This window comes from Chamaea fasciata, unplaced genomic scaffold, assembly GCF_029207755.1.
Source record: "Chamaea fasciata isolate MVZ Bird 193981 ecotype frontalis unplaced genomic scaffold, bChaFas1.0.hap1 SCAF_10, whole genome shotgun sequence".
Taxonomy (NCBI): Eukaryota; Metazoa; Chordata; class Aves; order Passeriformes; family Sylviidae; genus Chamaea; species Chamaea fasciata.
The window spans coordinates 27,868,372-27,887,814 of record NW_027094095.1 but is presented as its reverse complement, the minus strand read 5'-3'; the positions used below and the strand labels follow the sequence as shown (position 1 = coordinate 27,887,814).

At 49.2% G+C, this 19,443-nt stretch overlaps 2 protein-coding genes across 2 annotated transcripts; one reads left to right on the top strand and one right to left on the bottom strand.

Annotated features, from left to right (window-relative positions):
* Window positions 1-1,921: 1,921 nt before the first annotated feature.
* MRPL37 (mitochondrial ribosomal protein L37) lies at window positions 1,922-5,933 on the bottom strand. The gene is made up of 7 exons (XM_066192864.1): window positions 5,489-5,933; window positions 5,096-5,279; window positions 4,507-4,622; window positions 3,845-4,030; window positions 3,393-3,550; window positions 2,713-2,916; window positions 1,922-2,141 (listed from the first exon to the last, which is right to left on the bottom strand). The coding sequence occupies exons 1-7, from the start codon at window positions 5,880-5,882 to the stop codon at window positions 2,064-2,066; spliced, it is 1,320 nt and encodes a 439-aa protein (XP_066048961.1). The 5' UTR covers window positions 5,883-5,933; the 3' UTR covers window positions 1,922-2,063.
* A 189-nt stretch (window positions 5,934-6,122) lies between these two features.
* CYB5RL (cytochrome b5 reductase like) lies at window positions 6,123-17,698 on the top strand. Its single transcript, XM_066192863.1, is given in 8 exon segments — window positions 6,123-6,222; window positions 7,324-7,473; window positions 7,475-7,504; window positions 8,343-8,491; window positions 9,592-9,679; window positions 12,688-12,792; window positions 13,889-14,092; window positions 15,659-17,698. Coding segments are annotated over 7 exon segments (927 nt in total). The 5' UTR covers window positions 6,123-6,222; window positions 7,324-7,326; the 3' UTR covers window positions 15,863-17,698.
* Window positions 17,699-19,443: the final 1,745 nt, after the last annotated feature.

Sequence of the window (19,443 nt, the reverse complement as noted above, 5' to 3'; positions counted from 1 at the left end):
AAGCAGAGCAGGACCACCAGAGACAGGTGGCCTGGTTCAAGGACCACAATGGGCCAACCTGAGCATCCGTGCCAGGTGCCAAGCTGGGAGCTCCACTCACCTCCACCTTGAGCTCCCCTCCAGGCCCTCAGCGGAGCATTCCCTGCACAAAGATCAGCTGCTCCTTCCCCTGACACAGAGTACTGCTTCTCCCCAGCCTCAGGCGAGAGTGGCTGTGCCTCAGCAAAGCAGGGACATGGCCTCACACGCTTGTGTGTGATCCCCTCACCTCCAGTGGCTTCCTGATGCCTCACACAACCCCTGAAGCCTCATTTTCCTGCTGACCATCCCCTGTTTCCCTGCTTCCGCTGTTTTTCAAAACTCCCTTTGCTCTGCCTCTGTCCATCCCTCCCTGTGCTTGTGCTTTGTCTCAGCTCAGCCTGGACACAGCAGGGTTCCAGCTTCCCTCAGTCTCTTCCCTTCAACTGCCTGCCCTGACAGAGATGTCTTTGTTGAGAGGTGAAAGCAGCTGAAGGGGCTCTGCCTCTTCCAGACAGACCATCCCCACAAATTCCCACATCTACTAGAAGCACATGAGGTGTTTCACCTCTACACAACCCCTCCCCACCACAGCTGCTCTTCCAACCAGGCTTCCTCAGGGAAATTCTCTCCTCAGGAATGCTAACGGGCAGCTGGCTGCCCTACAGGGCTTCCTCCCTAGGACGGGTAATGACCCGAAGCTGGAAGAGCGAGGGGATGTCAAGCAGGGCCCGTGTGACACAGCAGGGAGCCAACAGCCCGAGAAAGAAACACCCACTGCGTATGACAGGCTCCACAGAGCACGGCTCTGTTAAAATGTATTCCCAAACACCTGGGTGCAAATCACAGACCCTGAGCAGATTTACTCTGATGAGCTGAATTAGGCATCCCTGGAGCAGGCAGGATTAAGATGATGCACAGCAATGCAACACTTACAAGGTTATTTCTCTTTCAAGCACTTCTCCTAACTATGGAGGGATTTGTTAATTTAGCTTGCAGCCACTGCATCCCAATTTGCGGGGTGCAATCGTTGATCTCAAATGTGACTGGTGAAATGTTCCCAAAATCTGCCGAGTGGAGCTGCCTGATGGACTGGGGCTGGAACACACAACTGGGTTGTTCAGCCAGATGGCCAGGGATCACAAAGCACAGACCAGCCTCTGACACCAGACACTGAAGTGAGATGAATTTCTTGGAAATGTGCTCTTCCACACCTTAAAATAGAGCAGGCTGTCCTCTCCCTTCCCATGTGCTGGAGGGTACCAGAACTGCAAAACATTCCACATTTGGCTGCAGCTAATTTAGCTTTCATTTTACAAAGCCCACACTAATCCCCCCATGTTAAAAAGAATACGCTTCCTGCTCAGTTAACTCTGTGTGGCAGGAAGAAATTCTTCCTTTGTATTTTTAGCAGCAAATACCAGCTACAGGCACCAAAGTTTCCCTGCTACATTCTACACCACTTTCCCCAAATGCACAGGTCTCTTCATCCAGGATTGGGGGATAAAAGGACTGCGGTTCTACAGATCCAACAAAGCAATCCCTCCGATTAAGTGCTTTGGGAACTAAGCACAGGGCAGCACGACACATACCACAGCAGCCAGGAGTAAAACAAAGTCAAAGCCAGGCAGAATGAAAAAGGCTCGTGGCTCAGGCTTTCCCCTTGAAGCTTTGTAAGTCTCTTCTGCATTCAGAGGGACTCAAAGCAACCTCGGGAATAGGTTTGAGTCTGGCTCTGTGCAGAAGCACACTGAGAGCAGAGCCTGCGCAGAGGAATAATGACTGGCTTATGTTCTTCCCAGGCAATGGAGGAAGAGTGCAGGAGGATGCATCTGATGACTTCTCTAACCCAAATCCAGAGGTGAGCCCCTAAAATGAAAGCGTTTCTTCATGCACTATTTAGTTTTTAAAAAAAATTTTACTTTCAGTAACAATATAATTTATTTTTTAAAGTAAATTAATCCACCTTTCTTTAATTATACGATGGTTCTGGCAAAGAGGAGCAGCAGGTACAGTTGGTGAAGTATTTCCATTTGAGCTGAATTTCACACAGTTCCATGCAGATACAGTGCCAGAAACTTCTTGAATGTGTCTGGCTGAAAGCCAGAAATTCCAGCGGGCTTCTGCAGAGAAAAAGACACGGATGCTCAGTTTGCAGTGAAGTGATTAATGTAGACAAACAACGGCTTTAAACATGCTTGAATAAGACTTTCAGGCATGGCAGCTTCCAAATTGTGCTCTCCCTCCCCAGAAGGGTTTGTGTGGGGGTGCTTCCACTGGTGTGAGTCTCAGAGGGCAGAACCCCTTTGCCTGTGAGTGATGCCCCTCCCAGTACAACCAGTACTGGCAGCCTTGTGCTCTGTTTTCTCCCCAGAGAGGCTGACGGTGGCTTGTGAGCGCTCCCTTCCCCAGAGCTGGTTTTAAACAAGCGCATTATGGGATGGTGGATTACAGCTAGGGATATCCGTATGCAGGAGTTCATGTTAAGCTTGGCATGTTGCACATCAGCACTACAAATACCCAAGAACTGGTGCCCTCAGAAACACCTGCTTAGGTAAAAAAAAAATGAGGCCAGCATCCACTTCAGGTCCCTCCAGCTGGTTTAATGCCTGCTGCAGCTCTGTGCCAGCTCCCAGACCCCCAGCTGCGGTGAAAGGGAAGCTCTTCCACAACCATTTCCCAAGTTTTCCTTACCGTAACAACTCCCTTCTTGACTTCTGGGACACACTGGGCTCTCTCATACAGGTTCTGATCAGAGTCAATCCAGACTAGATTTTTTACACCACCATTAGAGACAAGGTCTGTTGTATTTAACTGGAACACCATGAACTGGAAGAGCTGTCCATCTGTGCCAATGCTTTGCACCACTACTGGCTGCTCCAAAACTATGGGATCATTCTAGGAAAAGAAGGGGCATGTGGGGAAGAATGTTTCAAAAGCTAGTTACAACAGAAATTTTATGAGTACTTGCTGATTCTGCATCTTTGGGTTGGTTTAAAGCCAAGATTTTAATAAATATATTGTTACCTTGCCCAGAAAATTACTCTAGTCAAACAAGTTTTGAATGTAGATTTTGTATTTTAATTAAAATTCCTCCTTCAGCCAGCAATGAAGTGTCAATTTACATACTGAGCTGTGGGATGGGTTAGTTTTACAGCTGAACTTACTCCCTGGTTCCTGCCCATACCACCCTGCTGCATCACAAACACGCTCGTCGCTGAGCAGTGGATTTCTGGACTTCTGAAGGTTGGGTTTTCACCTCTGGAGGGGGAAGTTTGGATGTGAAAACTGCAGTGAGGGGCTTTCAGGCCTCCCTGCACTGGCTGCAGCAGTAGAGGAGGAAGAGAAACCCAGCACAGCCTCCCCATACGTACCCCGTGGAGAGCCTTGGCCTTGGCCAGAGCGTTGCCAAAAGCAAACATCAGCATTTTAGCACGGAGCTGCTCCGGTCTGAACCTGTCAGTGCGAACGTTGGCAGACTCCAGGAAGAACAGGGTGTGAGGGTGAGAGTAGGGATAACCATCTCTGAAACCTAAAGGGCACAGAATCATGTCAGAAACCGCTCAGGAAGACACTAGCCAGCCAAGGTTTTTCTCCCATTATCTTCAGGAATTGCTCAAGTAGTTTGCTGGGGTTTAAGTTCTTGTCCTCAGTCCTGCTCAGGCAACAATACACTCACCACAAGTCCGGAGCACTTGCACTGCAAACCTGTGCCCATTCCTCTGTCCCCTCATTCCCACACCCTCCCTACTCTCAGCTGCCCCCAGAAGGACAAGGACTCACTCCCAAGTTAACCCAAACACAGATAATTATCACCAACACTGACCTGTGTCATTGAGCTCTCTGTACACATTCACCTCCTGAAGATCGATCGTAGGTGCAATGGGATAGAAGGTCTCCAGAACATGTTCTTTGGTGGCCAGTATCTCCTCCTTGGAGGCTACTGGTGGTATTGGCGTCATAGAGTTCATGAGTACTCCACTCAGCCCACGGACCTGAAGGAGGATGGATTCTGGGGAGGGAAATTAGGCTACAGTCAAACACTGGTGAAATAACACCAGGGAAAGATGTACATTTCCTTTTGCTGGTCTGTTCTGCAAGGCTCACCCTCTCCCCCTCACCTCCAAACTCATCTTAAATAGGAGCTCAGCTGTAGGTTCTTCTAAAATGCCAATGTCAGTTGCTAGGGTTAAGTTCTTAACTAAATATCTTTAGAAAAACAACAGAACTGATTTAGGACACAAGAAAATAAACAATCAGGCTGAAGACAATGGTTCCCTTCTCCCACCATCTTATCAGTGTGGATCTCCTCAGGGACAGCATCCTGCCACCATCCAAGGCTGCCCATGCCAACAGCACTATTTAAACGAGAATTACCTGCTTCCAGAAATTGTTTAATTTTCTCCAAGGCCTCAGCCTTAAAGCCAGGAGCTTTGCTATCCCTCTTATCTTACAGAGCTAAATGCCTCCACCACAGAAGCAACTGACCTCTCTCCCACGTTGCTGCTATCCTGCAGTTTCTAGCCAACATCCTTTTACTCAGAGAAGGATACTTCCCAGACATTAACCTGCATATATGTATCAGGTTCTCAAACAGCACTGGGCTGTAAAACAAGAAAAGAAACAGTTACATAAAAATGAGATCATACTAGCAGGCAGATGCTTCTGGGGCACAAATGCTGTAAAATTACTGTATGTAAAACATATAATGGCATTACGCTCCCAAACAGTTAACAGAGATTGCAGACTGGTATCACACACACCACGCCTGTTTCAAGTTGGCAGAGGTAATGCTTACAATTATTTTAAAAATTGATACTCTGCATCAGCTAGAAGCAGATCTTGAGTTGAAACAGAGACATTGGCCTGAAAGCAGCTTTGATCTAGCGCGGTATTTATGTCAGTGCTACTGTCAATATTCAGAATTGGGTTTCATTTGTTGCTTAGGTTGTTGGGGGGTTTTTTGTTTGACAATCTGATGCAAAGGGTCTTGCACAGCAGACCCTCTTTCCACGGAAGAGCTGCGTACGAGTTTTCTCTGTAGCGTTTAAAACCTCCCCTACAGCTGAGGACTCACCAGTATTTTTCCCTCCTGGGAGCCACCTCTGCCGTGTCCCAGAGCCGCGCATGGGACACCACGTGTTTCGCCCTCTCCTCGAGCTCCTGGAGCCCGAGAGCCGGGTTATCCACGATGCCCTGCACGGCTGGGGGCAAACCTTCCACGAGCTTCGTCTTGGTGAGCCACTGCGCCTGCCGCACGCCTGGAAACACAACGCAACGCCATCTATCACAGGCGGCAGTGGTGGCCCCCTTCCAACCCAAGCCATTCTAATGTGACCGAGGCTGCCTGGCAGCTGCTGGGGCTGGGCAGGCTCTCCACGGCCCGTGTTTTGTGCTCTGTGCGAGGAGAACCCCTGGCAGGCGGAGAAGGGCGAGTGCTTGGGAAGGGGCAGCGCGGGGTGCCCGGTACCTTCCAGCATGCGGACACCCTGATGGCAGATGTAGCACCCGCGCTCCTTGTACAGCGGCATCTCCTCGTAGCGCGGCCCCGGCGAGTGCCAGGGGTCGCGCCAGCCGCGGTCCCAGGGCGGGAAGCGCGGCCGGGCCAGGCCGGGCACGTAGTGCATCCGTTCCGCGTACGTGACGGTGTCCAGCTCCACCTGCTCCCGCACCGGCCGCGGCTCCACCATCTCCGCCAGCACCTCCGGCGGCGGCCCGCGCACGGTCCAGGGCGTGCGCGGAAGGGGCACGCGGTGGCGGGGCCGCCCCGAGCGGGTGACGATGCCGCGGGTGAGGCCCCGCGCCGCCGCCGCCGCCACCCCCGCCCGCCTCAGCGCCATCGGCCCCGCCGCCATCGCCGCCATCCTCCTCCTCCCGACGCCGCCTCAGCGCCCGCCCGCCGCCATCTTGGCGAGGGCTCTTCCCCCAGCGTCACCCCCGGTGACTGACGGCGGCGGCGGCCAATGGCGGGCAGGCGCGCCCCGCGGTAAGGGAGGGTCGGCAAATTGCCTGGCGGGTGAGGGCAGGCGCTGGGTTGGTGAGTGGGGAGGCGGGCGGGGAGAGGCGCCTCCTCGCCTGTGGGGCGGGGAAGGGGGGGCACTTGAGAGACCGTCCCTGGGCGGGAGCCGGCGGGGCAGCGCCCGAGTCCCTGGGCCGGGGCCGCTGTGCCCCAGGCCGGCCTGTCCGAGCCCCCGGGCGCGCACAGTAAGTGCTCCAAGCTCTGGAAATCTGCGCAACCCCGAGCCCGGGCGTCTCGGACTCACCCGCGGCCACGTCGGGTTACCCCCCCGTTCATTGCCTGGGGGCGCTCCGGGCCCCAGGACAGAGCGGGCGCGGAGTGAAGCCGGGCCAGTGCCTTTGGTTCTCTCTTCCGTTCCCCGCCCCCCTCCTTAAAATAAATGTGTTTCTGTTACAGGGGTGAAGGTTACTTAATTAATTGACCTTGACAATTAAACTGCTGGAAGCCCTAAATGTTCGCTTCCTCCACTTCGTCACCCGTGGCTTCATAATTTCCTGTGGGCCGCTTTGTGTCCGAGGGATGCGGACACAAGCGCGTTCTGAGCAGCCTTAACTCAGCCCGTGTGTAAAAACAGCGGGGTCCCCGTGGTGTCTGCAGCGTGGTTTTGACCTGAGGAGTGTTCCGTGGGTACAGCTCGTTTGGAAGCCAGGGATAAAATCCTGTGCTTCTTGGCCTTCTCTGCCTGTGCGTTTCAAGCCACATATTCAAAGCTCACAACCAAAGTGGTTGTTTTGCCTGAGATTTTGCCCTCTTTGCCTCAAGTCTCTTGGCTCTGAACTTTCTGCTTTCTCTGCTTTAAACTGCCTGCCCTCTCCCGTTCCAAAGCTGCACAAAACTCAGGCCACATCTGGTGGCTGTGTCTGATCCCCATTGTCCTGGTGGTTGGGTTTGTCACCCTTTTTCCTGGACCGAGCAGCGGATTTTTAAGATGTTTCTGCTCCGGCTGACCGAGCTGCTCTTTTGTAGGAAATCACCACGGCGGAACGAGCAGGATTAAAGGGTGTAGCTTTGGCTGGGCAGCCTGTCTGGGGAGGAGGGCTTGAGGCTGGGCTGAGGCTCTGCTCTGGGCTGGTGGCTGCGAGCTCTGGCCTTTGTGCAGAGGCGTTGAGCACTCAGCTGAAATGGGGTGTTGTTGGAGACACAGATCAGCTCCAGGTTTCCAGTTTGATACACTTGCAAGATGCCCGAGAGAGATTTTCTCAGTCCTTCTCCGAAAACACCCAGCTGCTGAGCACGCACTGCTTTTCCTCGTGCTGGGTTTGATGCTGGGCTTGTGTGTTTTGCAGGCAATGAGTGACAACGAGCAGGACTGGCTGGCTCTGAAGCCCCAGGAACCTTCTCCATCCCAGTGCTGCGGCAGCGGCTGCAAGCCCTGCATCTACGATGTGTACGAGAAGGAGCTTGCACAGTGGGAGAGAGCGAAAGCAATGCAAGACAAAAAGCCTTCTCGTGGGAAAGAAGGAGCAGGTCGATTTGTCTTCATCGCATCCTGGAGCCTGTGCTTTGATCGTACTTGTTCGGGTGTGGGGTTGTGGTGATGGGTTAGGGATGCAGGGATAAATTCAAGTCGTGCCTTAAGAGCGGGCTGTAAATGCAATTCCCCAAACTCAGCCTTCACCCTCCCCCTTGGCCACTCTCTCCCTGCTGTAATGTGATTTTCCAAGTGTAGAGTTCTCCCTGGTGTCGCATTACAGCTCTGGCTCTGCAGCTTCTCCTCTCCGGGTTTCCTCGGAGAAGCTTTGTTTCCCTCACCTTTCTCATCTTTGCCTGATTTTTAGACTCTTATTTTGATGCTGAGAAAAAGCTGCGTTGTGTGTGGTGGAGCAGTTGTCTTCAGAGTGTAATTTTTTAGCCTGCCAGTGCCCTTTTACATAAGATTAACTATGCTGGGTCAAGCAAAAAAGATCAGCTGAAACAACTGACAATATTTTCTGTTCACTGTGGCCATCAGCAGGTTGCAAAGTTGCCCCCAAAGCAGCGCTTGCCTCTTTTAGCAGAATTATTTCTGTTTGTTTCCAGACATGAGAAAATGATCGCAGTGAGTCATAATAGGATGACCTTGCTGTAAGGTGTAAAAAAAATGTAATTTAAAGAGGTGGTGGTGGGGAGAAATTCAAGATCTCAAAGTGCACGCTGCAGAACATAATGAATCAGCAGAGAGCTGGAATTTGCACCCAGCCTCAGTGTTTAATACACGTCCTGAGTATCTCTGGCACGAAATTAGCACACACGTTTGCTTCCAGAGAAAAATGAAATTATAAAAGACACCATCTAACCAAGTAATTACTTATTGTTGTTCTTGCAGAGCAATAATTCAGAGCTGAATCCAGATACATTCACTGCATTCAGCGTGAGCTCGGTGGAGCAGCTGACAGAGGACACCTACCAGTACAAATTTGAATTACCAGGAAATAGCAGCCTGCGATTGAGTTTAGGACAACACATCGTGTTAAGGTATTGTTCTCCGTGCTAGTTAAACAGTCTGCATTATGTAACCTAACACATAGGGTTTTGTCAATAGACAAAGGCTTCATAGCAGGCAAATCATGATTTCTATACCTCCACAATGACACAGATGAAGGGGCTAGTAAGCTTGCTGCCTCTACTAATTCTGTGGTAAAAGCTGTAGTTTTCTTCAGCATTATCCCTGCGTTGGTGGCTCAGAAAGAGCTAGGTGTGATTAAGAAAATACATTTGCACAAAGAAAGGTTTAAAAGAATAGATGTTACAACAGATTATTTACTCCAGTGTGTTGGAATGAAGACAATGGGCTGCACTTGCCCCAGAGCTCAGTGTTTTTGGCCCTGTATCTTGGGGTAACTCAACACCCCAGTACCCAGGCACTGCCTGACTGATTTCTAGCAAAACAACCCTCCTATGTAGTTTGCTGCTTGCCAGGAAGGGGCCACTTGGGGAAAGTTTCTGTCTCTCAGCCATCTGTGGTGATCATTGCCAGACAGAGAAAGTCCTGTTAGGATGCCATTGATGTGCATCTGTTGACGTCCCTGGTACGTTCAGGGCTGGTGTGTGCAGCTGGCTCTGCTGACAGCACACGCTCCTCCCTCCAGCCCTGGCTCATCACACAGCACAGAAAAAGGTTTGGTCACTTCCATCAACTCCCGTGGTCAGCAGCAAAGCGCAGGGTGGGTAATTCCATGGAAAGGGAACACTTACGGGAAAATACAGTCTATATTGACAAGGCCCCAGGGTCAAGGCTGTGCCTTGGCTTTTGTTATTTGATTACCAGATGCTGACTGGATGCAGAAAGTGACCCCAGCTCAAAAGGAACAGCAAACTTTGCCACTCTTGCATGTTCTTACAAAATCCCTTTCAGGGGTGTGTCCAGGAGCTGGATGTGGTACAGCTGAGGCCACCACAGGGAAAACAAAAGGTGCTGTTAGTCATTATGTTCCCCCTGGACTTCTGCCTCTGTAAGGGAAGTGTTTTGCATCTGTGCACAGGCTGGGCCACTGGGAAGAGGACCTGTCTCCCAGAGAGCTGCCGGAGCCCCCCAGATGACCCAAGTCACAGGGGTTTCCTGTTTCTCTTCTCAGAGGAGTGGTGAACGGTTTGGAGGTCCAGAGAGCCTATACTCCAATTAGCCCCAGGAATGCAGAAGGTTACTTTGAAGTTCTAATTAAAGTAAGTAAGTAAGCCTGGACAATATGGATTAGAGTATAAGGTGTTTTCTTTAGGAACCGAGCATGCTGTTACTGCTTCAAGTGAGGCTCTCTCAAATCCCTCATGGACTGTTTCTCTGTTGTTTTGGAGCATTTATGCTTTGCTGATAAAAATTGCAGTTTTCCCCACAAAACTGAAAGCAGAAGAAGTCGACACACAAACAAGTGCTTTGCAGCAGTAGCCCTGCGATCACTTGGGAGAGCCCCTCAGATGGAAAGATGTATCCATTCCACTTCTCTCCTTTCATTTTGCTTTTTCAGGCTGTCTTTGAAATCACACCCATTTGACAGCCCAGCTGAACCACTGATTTTGGGGAATGTTTGCCCTTGTCCTTCCCTCTGTATTTTACTTGAAGAACACCCCGCTGTCGGTGGGCAGCTGCTCCTGGTGTGCAGACAGGGCTCCGGAGCTGCAGTCTGAGGGACTTTGTTGCCCACAGGGCAGAGAGGTGTCCCACAGGCACAGGCTGCATCTCTCGGGGTGGACATGGTGGCAGAGCCCATTTTGGACAAGTGTACTCACCTTTATGTAGTCAACCACAAAATGCCAGTTGAGTTCAGAAGGATTTTATAGGAGATTTGGCTGGAAATTTGTCTCAGGTAAGTCTTCAGGGTGCTCATAAATGATTATTTTGTGTGGCAAATACTGCCTTGAACATTTTTTCTAATACTGCATCTGTATGTCACTAGGGACTCCTCAGGGCAGACACAGACTTCAGTACAGGTGTGAAATTCAGAGTGCTGGGTATCCCAGGTGGCTTGCAGAGAAGGGCCACTTGTCCTCTGCCTGTCTTCCAGGATTTCACGTTTCTGGGGTTTATTATGCATTGTATGTTCGAACACAAACCCTGCTCTTTAGAAAAGTGAACAGCTTCTCTAGGACACCTGTGGGAGGGTCATTTCCCCATTCTTGTGGCAATTGGTGTGTGGTAGGGGAGAGAAATGTTGCATTAATAGGATGCATTCACAGGATGACTGTGAAATTTCATATATAGCGGCTCATTACTCACAGGTTTTGCATTTCAATAATAATAGTAATGATTGTAATGATACCTTTCCTTTATATAGAACCTTTCATCCCAAAAGCAGCTATAGTTATTCTCTGGCAGTGACAAAAGAGGTTGGTAACACCCAGTGTAAAGCAGCCATTTTTATAACTCACTCTGTAGGTTGTGGTATATTTTACACTATTGAGGCAATTTTGGAAAGTAGTATATTATTATTACTATGCAATCCAAGCACTGTTCAAACCCTTCTGTCTCCTGTTATTACAGCACTGCATTTGTGATACTACAGTTAAGAGTGAGGGAGTTGCCATTTACAGAGCATAACCCTCTTTTTGAGTGATTTTATAATGTTAGGGTTTCTCTCCATGTAAAACGGGGTGTGGAAGTTTTTCCCCAGGAGATAATTTTTTTTTTCTTTTTATTTAGAGAAACTCATTTGAAACCCACTCAATCACTTTTCACTTCAATTTTTTGGAAATAATTTTGCTGAAAGAAGGATTGTTTTAGCTTCCATTACCCCGGTCCTTTGGGAATAGGCAGTAAGTGGACTTTTCTGTTCTTGCCTTGGGTTTCTGGATGTATTTGAAGAAGGAAGGTATAAAATTTGCTTCTTTGAAGCAAGTGTGCACACTCTTTGCATGAGACTTAGCACCTGCCCAGAGCCCTCTGAACAATATTCTGACAATAACTCAGAGCCTGGATGTGTCTGTGATTTACCTTTTAAATGTAACAACTGGTGCTAATGCTTCTTAATATTTCAGGTTTAAGTGAGAGGCTGGGAGAGGAGGAGCATCTGTGTTCTTTCTTAGCTAACGCTGCTTGCAAGCACAAGCACAGGATCTCTCACTCGGTTTTTCTGAGCTGCTTTGTGGTTCACCAATTTTGTTTGCCTGCAGTGCAGCTTGGTGGCCAGCCAAGGCACTGGGGTGTGGAGCCGGGCTTCTCTCCAATGCCTGTGCAGGAAATACCCCCAAATACACTTCTTTTGTGTGGGCTGGAGTTGCCAAAGGCTTGTATCACATCCCATCTTCTGACCCCTGGTTGTGTTGCTCTTCCTTATCCTTGTGAGAGCCATTGTGTGCTGCAGCTTTGGGCTTTTCAGCTCTTGCTGCTTGGGCCAGTGGCTGCTCTTCTGCTCACATTTTTCTCTTAAAACATTCAGTGGTCACACATTTAGGGCAGGGATGGCAACAGGGCTGCTTGGACAAGCCTTTCATTTTCCAGCCTCTCGTCCTTTCTCTGTTTCTAGCAAGCACTGAGCCTTTCTCCTCAGTCATGAGTGAGATCAGCATTCCTGCAGGCAACAGCCTGGATAATGTTGTTTGTGCCTGGTAGAAAATGAGGCAGGTTTTTTGCTCGTGTTTTTCTTCCATGAGGCCAACATTAATACATTATTTTGGAACTGTGGAGGCGTCCCTCAGCATCCAGATGATCTTTTCTGGAAACAAAGAGTTTTACAAATGAGAAACCTGACTTTGGGTCACTAATTGTATCAGCGCAGCATCTGAGAGACTGAAACAAAGCAAGAGCTATGTGGTGTTTATATAACTAACAGTACCCAGAGGGCATTTCCAGACCCCATACCCTGAGATTTGGAGAACACTTGAAGGCCTGCACTGTGCTTTGCATTCAAGACACTGTTCTCTGTGTGCTTTGTAAGCAAGAACTCTGATAAGCTTTTTCCAGTTTTGGAAATTCAGGCTGCGTGAGAGGGGGTTTCTGTTTACATTATAGTCAAGCTGGAGTGGTTCCAATATGATTTAATTTAAATGTCTTTGTTTTGGGTATAACTTTGAGTTATTTTTCAAACGGAAAGATCTTTCTTTCTTTTTTAAATACACGAAATGGGGTTTTTTTGTCCCCTTTTCGTTTAAATGTAGATAACTTTATAATCGACTTTAAGCTGGGAAACTTTCCAACAGAGTATAATTATTCTTTTCTTTTGTGCAATGTTTTTTATTAGTGCTATGAAGCTGGGCTAATGTCACAATACATAAAAACGTGGAAAAGAGGAGACGTGGTCTTTTGGCGTGGGCCATTTGGAGGGTTCCCATATCAGCCTAATAAGGTTAGTTTCTAAGGGCCATAGGATGCTTCAGCCTGTGGCAGCAAGCTTTGTTCAATACTCTGAAGGGAAGACATCAATTTGATTACTGTTTTCATGATTGTTTTAGAGACTTCCTGGGTTACTGTACAGTGTGACAGCATTAGCAGTCAGTTGGAGCACCTTCTTGAACCGCAGAATATTTAAGAGGGAAGAGGAGGTGGATGGGAGACAGGAAAATATTAGCAAGTCTCCGTGTTCATCACTTGCATTAGGAGTTCCTGATGTGCCTAACAAAGGGAACTTTCCTTGCACCAGCAATGAGTGTGGATGGGTTTTTGCCTGATTTGACCCACATCTCTGTGTTGTGACTGAGTAGGGGTGGAGGGGAGGTGTTAATCTTCTCCTCTCTGGGGTATTCCCTGAGCTGTTGAGGTGTCAGGTCGCTCCCCAAACGCTGATCCCACCTGCCAATACCAGGCTGGCTGCAGGGAAAGGCAGATCTGGTTTCGGGGCGAGGCTTCTCACACAGGCTAATTCAGTTACTTAATTCTGACCTTTCAAATGAGGAGCAAATTTGAAACACTGGTCATTAAGATCCTTAAGCCTTTTGGGGTTTTTGGTTGGATTTGTTTGTGGGTTTCATTTTCCCCCAACACAAATAAGGAAAATCTGAATGGCCAAGCTCGGTGCAGAGCAATTGTGTCCTGCTTCCTGTCACACTCGTTTCTTCCAGAGGACATTCAGGATTTGACTTTGCAGCAACCAAGAGAAACACAAGGAGCGTTTCCAGTGGAAGAAAACACATAGTGGGTCAGCAAAGCATTCTGCAGAATTGAAACTGAAACATGAATAATTGAAATCAAGGCTAAAGTTTGGATAAATTATTATATTTAGGTAAAATCCAGTTTTGTTAGACTTAATATGCAAACCCTTTAAGTGCTATCTGTAATCCTTTGCAGAAAAACACATTTTGGGATCTGAATTTACCAGTTCATGACCTTCTGGTATGTTGTTTCTCAAGAAACCCTTTACCAGGGTGGCAGCAAGCGGAACTGACTGTGGGCACACCCATTTCCAGCCACCACAGCTCATTCCAAATTCTCTGTTTTGTTGTTAGCATGGAGAACTCCTCATGCTGGCCTCTGGCACCGGCCTTGCACCAATGATTCCCATCCTGCAGTCATTAACAGATGATGAAGAGGATGAAACCTTTGTAACTCTCGTTGGCTGCTTCCCCACCTTCGACAAAATTTATTTAAAACCTCTTCTGCAGGATTTGGCTCGGTACTGGAATGTTAGAATATATTATGTCCTCAGCCAGGTAAATAAATGGATATGAAGTGTGTTTGTGTGAGGGTTCTGTCTGCCTCCTCCACTTTTCCATAAGCATGGTCTTAATTCTTTCTCAGTCATGTGGCCTAATCTGTGATCCAGTAGCTGCTGCTCTTAAATCTGCTACATGTACTCACACTGCTGCTAGTCTGGAAAATTTTGGGGAAGTGGCCATCATTGTTCCTCTGCCTCCCTACCTGCTGTTCCTGTTGGTTATTCCCCCCCATTTCAGACAGTTGTTGCTGCACCTAAACAGCAAATAAGCTGGTTTTTTTCTTCCTAATACCAGTGCCTTAATCTGTCCTTATCTTCCATTCTTTGCTCATGGCTAGAGCTCTCCTCTGGTGTGCTAGCACCAACTTCCCAGCAATTATTTTCTTGCTGACCCATTTTTAAACTTCTAAAAGTTGTTTCCCCCACTGTAAAATTACTTTTCTGCCACATTCATGGGATGAGGGCATACATCTCAATGGTCTTACATTTTGAGCAGTCTTTTTCATTTCCATTTGGTCCCAAAGTTGCCTGTGTTCTGCATGGATTTGGTGGTTAAAAATTATTTCCATCAGAAATGAGGATTCATTGCTGGGAGGATATAGAAAGAATTATTTATGCTAAGGGAATGAATCCCATTGCATTTTTAGTTTCTCAGATGAATCATTTCTTGTATTTCTCACAGTGGAACTGCCTCATACATTCCGTTCCACGTGTGGCCTTGGCAAGATGAGATTTGGTAGAGGGAGAAGTGCTGGTGACTTGGGCACCCCCTCAGCTGCTCTGTAGAAGCATAGCCATAATTGTCTCTGGTGACACGGCTCAAAAACCCTTTCCAGGGTGTTTAAACTCTTTGACTGCTGTCTCAAGAGCATGAGAAGGTCTTGAAATTCAATCAGCAAAGGGCATGAAACCCACCTGACCCCTGTCAACACTGTCTGCCCTTCCTCTCTCCCTTTTTCCTCCTCTCTTAGCAGGTTTGTGGTAGTCCAAGGCTGGCCCGTGCATCCTCCCTCTTGGGATTATGTATCTGTCTGTATTTCATTGTGCTGCCTGTCACCACCACATCTGAGCACCTTCTGCTCCTGATTAATTGCAGCAGGGTAGTCCCTGCTGGATCCACAGGATCTGACACTTCTCATGGGATCAGAGCTGTATTTGGAGCAGAGCTGGCTTCTTTCGGTTTTGGTCAAGGGAGATGGGACTGAAAGAGACTTGGGAATAGGAGAGGCACTAGAGAGGAATAGACTTGGGACTTGGGACTAGGAAAGGTGCCCTGGGAGATGGTTCTTGATGGAGAAGGTTCTGCAGCATTTATTAGTGATAGTTACACTCTGGTTTTGTTCAGGCCCCTCTGAGAGAGTGGCCAGGTGCTGTGGCAGGGAAGGATTTCATCTGGGCTTGGGAAGAAGAATGCAGCTCGCAGGAAGGGTCAGTGTCACCCACATGGTGTCACAAAGGTGAAAACCATCCTGTGCACTACTCTGAGGGGAGCAGGGAGATTCAGCTCTAAGCAATGTTGTCCTTTTTAACGTCACACACAGCAAACCTTTTACTTTTCCAGGAAACTTCGCTGGAAAAACTTCCTTGGAGCTTTCAGGAAAACACGTACACCCATCGTCTCAATGAAGACTTGATGAAGACAATAGTAAATTCTTGTCGAAGAAAGCCATTTGTATTAATTTGTGGCTCTTCTGCATTCAATGAAGATATGAGGAGATACTTGAAAGCTGCGGGAATTGAAGAAAATTCCTGTTTTGTCTTTTAGCAGGACATTCCTGACCTGAAGAACCTTAGTCTGAGCCTTGGATGTCCTTGTTTCTTTGCAGACATTGCACAAAATCAGCCTGCTCAGAAGTCTGAGCTCCTTGGACCAACTATTTGTTGATCCTCACTCTGGGCTGTTTTAAGGCACAGTTGCCATTCCAGAGGGGCTGGTACATGGTGTGCCACCCATACCTCAGGGAGCAGCATGGCAATTTTAATGGAAGTCTTCAAGTGCAATTTTAAGAGAGAGATCTCCTAAGTGGGTACTAGAAAGCATCCGTGCACACAGCTCTGCTGTAATATGAAGATTGGTGACTTGCTTTGCAATCTGTGTTATTCTGCAGTGGTGTTGTGCCCTGTTAAGTGTCCAGAGGAGAGAGATAATCCTCAGGGATCCTTGCCAGGCCAAGGGGACAGCAGAATCGGGATCATTTTGGTTCTGTCGTATGCAGGCTGATGTCAGGCAAATCCCTTCAACCTCAGTTGCCCCATTGTACACCAATACAGAGAAGGTGACACTGATCTCTGGAAACAGCCATTCCAAAACATTCCCATTTCCAATATGGAAAAAGTACCCATAAGGATGGAATGATACATTCTGTCTAGTGAGAGCTTAGGCAGGCTGAGCTCCTGCCCTGGCACAGCCTGTGTTACCTACCCTGTGCTTAGCCCTAGAAATGCTACCTGGGGAGACAAAGAGCATGTCCTAAAACTGAGATAGTGTGGCTGGGTTGTGGCTGCTGCCTGTCAGGGAGGATGGTTGTTTGCTTTCCATGTCCCCTAAGTGTTGTGTCATAGCCCTGGCTCATTAAATTGAACCTCTTTACAAATAAACAGCTGTTTGGTGTTGTCACAGGACTCTCTCAGGTGCCTTAGGAGGTTCCCTGAGCATACAGGAACACCACCTGAGGAGGGAAGGCTGCATGGGATCTGCTGGGGTGCTTCCCTGTGGGACAGGGAGCAGAGCCAGGGAGCTGCCTCAGGGATGGCAGCCTGGCACAGCATCCAGCCTGGGCACCTGGTACCCTTCCTCTTTTTTCAGTCCAAAATGCTGCTGCTTTTCCTCTGAGGTATTTGCTGTCCACTCTTTTACCTTCTTAGACTCCTGTGTTTAGTATCTACGCCTGGAAGTACAACTTTCCTGCACACCTTGTGTTTTTCTGTTCATTCCCAGTTCGTCCTGTGCTGGGGTTTTCCAGGCTGTGTCAGATGATTATTGCATTATCATTCATGCTTGTTTTGTACCTGTGTCTAGCACTACACCTTACACAAAGGAAATGTAGTTTGTTACACAAAAAACACAGTGTGCACTGAAGTGGTGGGTTGATTCACACATTTGGGAGGGAGTGTAAGTTCCCTTTGCACTGCTGAGATTTGTCTGCAGTTACCAAATGACTGGAATTAATCAAGTGTAGCTGCAGCTTTTATGTTAACTTCCTTGGAGAAAGGGCTGACAAGAAAGCCATCTTCCTAACCCAAACTGGGGCTCTGGCTTTAAAGGCATGGAGCTCCAGGGAAGTTGTCCATGGTCAGTTCAAGGCAAGCTCCCATCTCCAATCCACACTGTACTTTAGCCTTTCTTAGTCACTGTGTAGTGAAGGTGCTTCTTTGCACACAGGCTGATAAAATAATGAGATGCTTTCTCCAGTTGCTCTCCCTGCTTTGGCCTTAGCTAGGAATATGGAGAAAATACATTTTTGTCAGATAATAAGTATTTGAAAACCTTACTTCTAGTCCTCTAGCTTTAAATATTATGTCTCTTTTTGAGATTTTGCTAAAACCACACCCCACCTTTTTGCAAAGGCCCAAGGTAAAAAACTTCACGCTCGCCTTGGAAAAGCGCCGGCTTTCAGCGTGAAAGCTGGGACTGTTCCTTTAAACACAACCCCAATATGTCTGGGTATTTCAGCACATATGGGCCACGATGGTTAAACCCTACCCAGCTGGTCCGGCCGTTCTGCCGCTCAGCTCCGTCTTTGTTCGTGGCTCAAAGGGAGGGTGGTGAGAGACGGAGCAAGCTGTGAGTGCTGCGGGTTGCCATCCTGCAAGGGCGGGCTGCGGCCGAGCGGGAGGAGCGGGGCATGTCCCGCCCGAGGGGACAGGGGCTTTGCGAGACATTCTCCACGGGGGAGATGATGTCCTTGGAAGCAGGAACTCGAAGGAGCCTTTAAATCGCCTGCAGGCACTTTGTTCTCTATTTTCTGCCCTTCTCTCCCTTCCCCCTCCCGCCTTTTGTTGTTTCTCAGGCTGGCTCTAACACGAGTCCCCTCATCCCAACCATCCCCCATGGGGACAGCCCCTTTCAGAGGATGGCGTGGATTCCTGCGAACGCAGGGATGTGGAGTGGAAGGGCTCTGGTGCAGAATATTCCTTGCCGGGGGAAGATGAGAGGTTTCCTTCCCTCTGGAGGCCCAGAACCACCCCATGGTGGCAGTTCCATGTGGAATCGGTGTCGGTGCTGTCGGTGACTGGGGCATCTGTAGAGCTGGAGGGGTGTGAGCACGGGTGGGTGACCGATGCCCAGCCAGGGCAGGGGCTCACATCCTGCCTCTCCTGCCAGGCAGGGGAGTGCTGGTGGGATGCTCCTGGTCGCTGGCTGCCCCCAGGAAGCCCCTGCCACCTGTGCAGCACTGTGCAGGGGAGAGGGGCTTTGCTTCGCTTCCTTTCTTCTTCCTCATGTGCAGCCCAAATACCTTCTTAATTTCATCTCATTATTTCCTGCCTAAATAATTCCCGTTTCTCCTGGGGACCGTTTTTAAACCTTTGATCTTCTCTGAAGTCTCACAGTCCTGTTCACGTCCTTTCTGTTTAAACGAATCAAATGCCTTTTTGGCTCATCATTTAGAAATTTGCCCACAGATGAACGGAGGCACACCTTGAAATCACCCACCATGTCTGTGGCTGGAGCAAAAGTACCCTGAGCTGATCCAGAGCACTTTCCGGGCAGACCTCCGTGCCTGGCTCCTCCGCTTCCCTGCTGCATGTCACTCTCCCCCTGCCTCCCTCCGCCCACCCACCCCACTCTTCAGCTGACAACCGGGTTGCCTGGGCTCCGGCCCAGCCTGGAATGGCCATCCCCGGGTCAGGAGAAGGGTGAATATGCCGGGGGTTGATGGATGCCGTCTCCTGGGAGCGGGGCACAGCTGCTGTGCTGCACAGCCCTGGCCCCCCTCTCCCGGGGATCGCCGATGCAGAGCACAGCCAAGGGGAGGGAGAGGAGCAGCTGTGCAGGTACCCGTGTCCCGGGCACTGCCTTGGTGCCGAGGCAGTGGTGGAAAGGCTGGAGAACAGTGGGTGTTGCCCAGGATGGATGTGATGAGGATAAACATGTTGCTCCGTGGTACAGGGAGGCAGGAGTGGGGAGCACTTTGTTCCTGATCCCAGGGGATGGTGGCTGGGAGGGCTGAGCACTCCTCCTGGATGAACCAGGGTTGTGGCAATGGAAAATACCCAGGACAGGCCCCTGTGCCATGGCCGGACCTCGCCTGCGTCTTTGCTGTGTGTGCCCACACTTGTTGACAAGGACAGACCTCCTCTCCAAGCCGTTAGGAAAGCAGCTAATTAAGCTCTGTAATGTTCCTG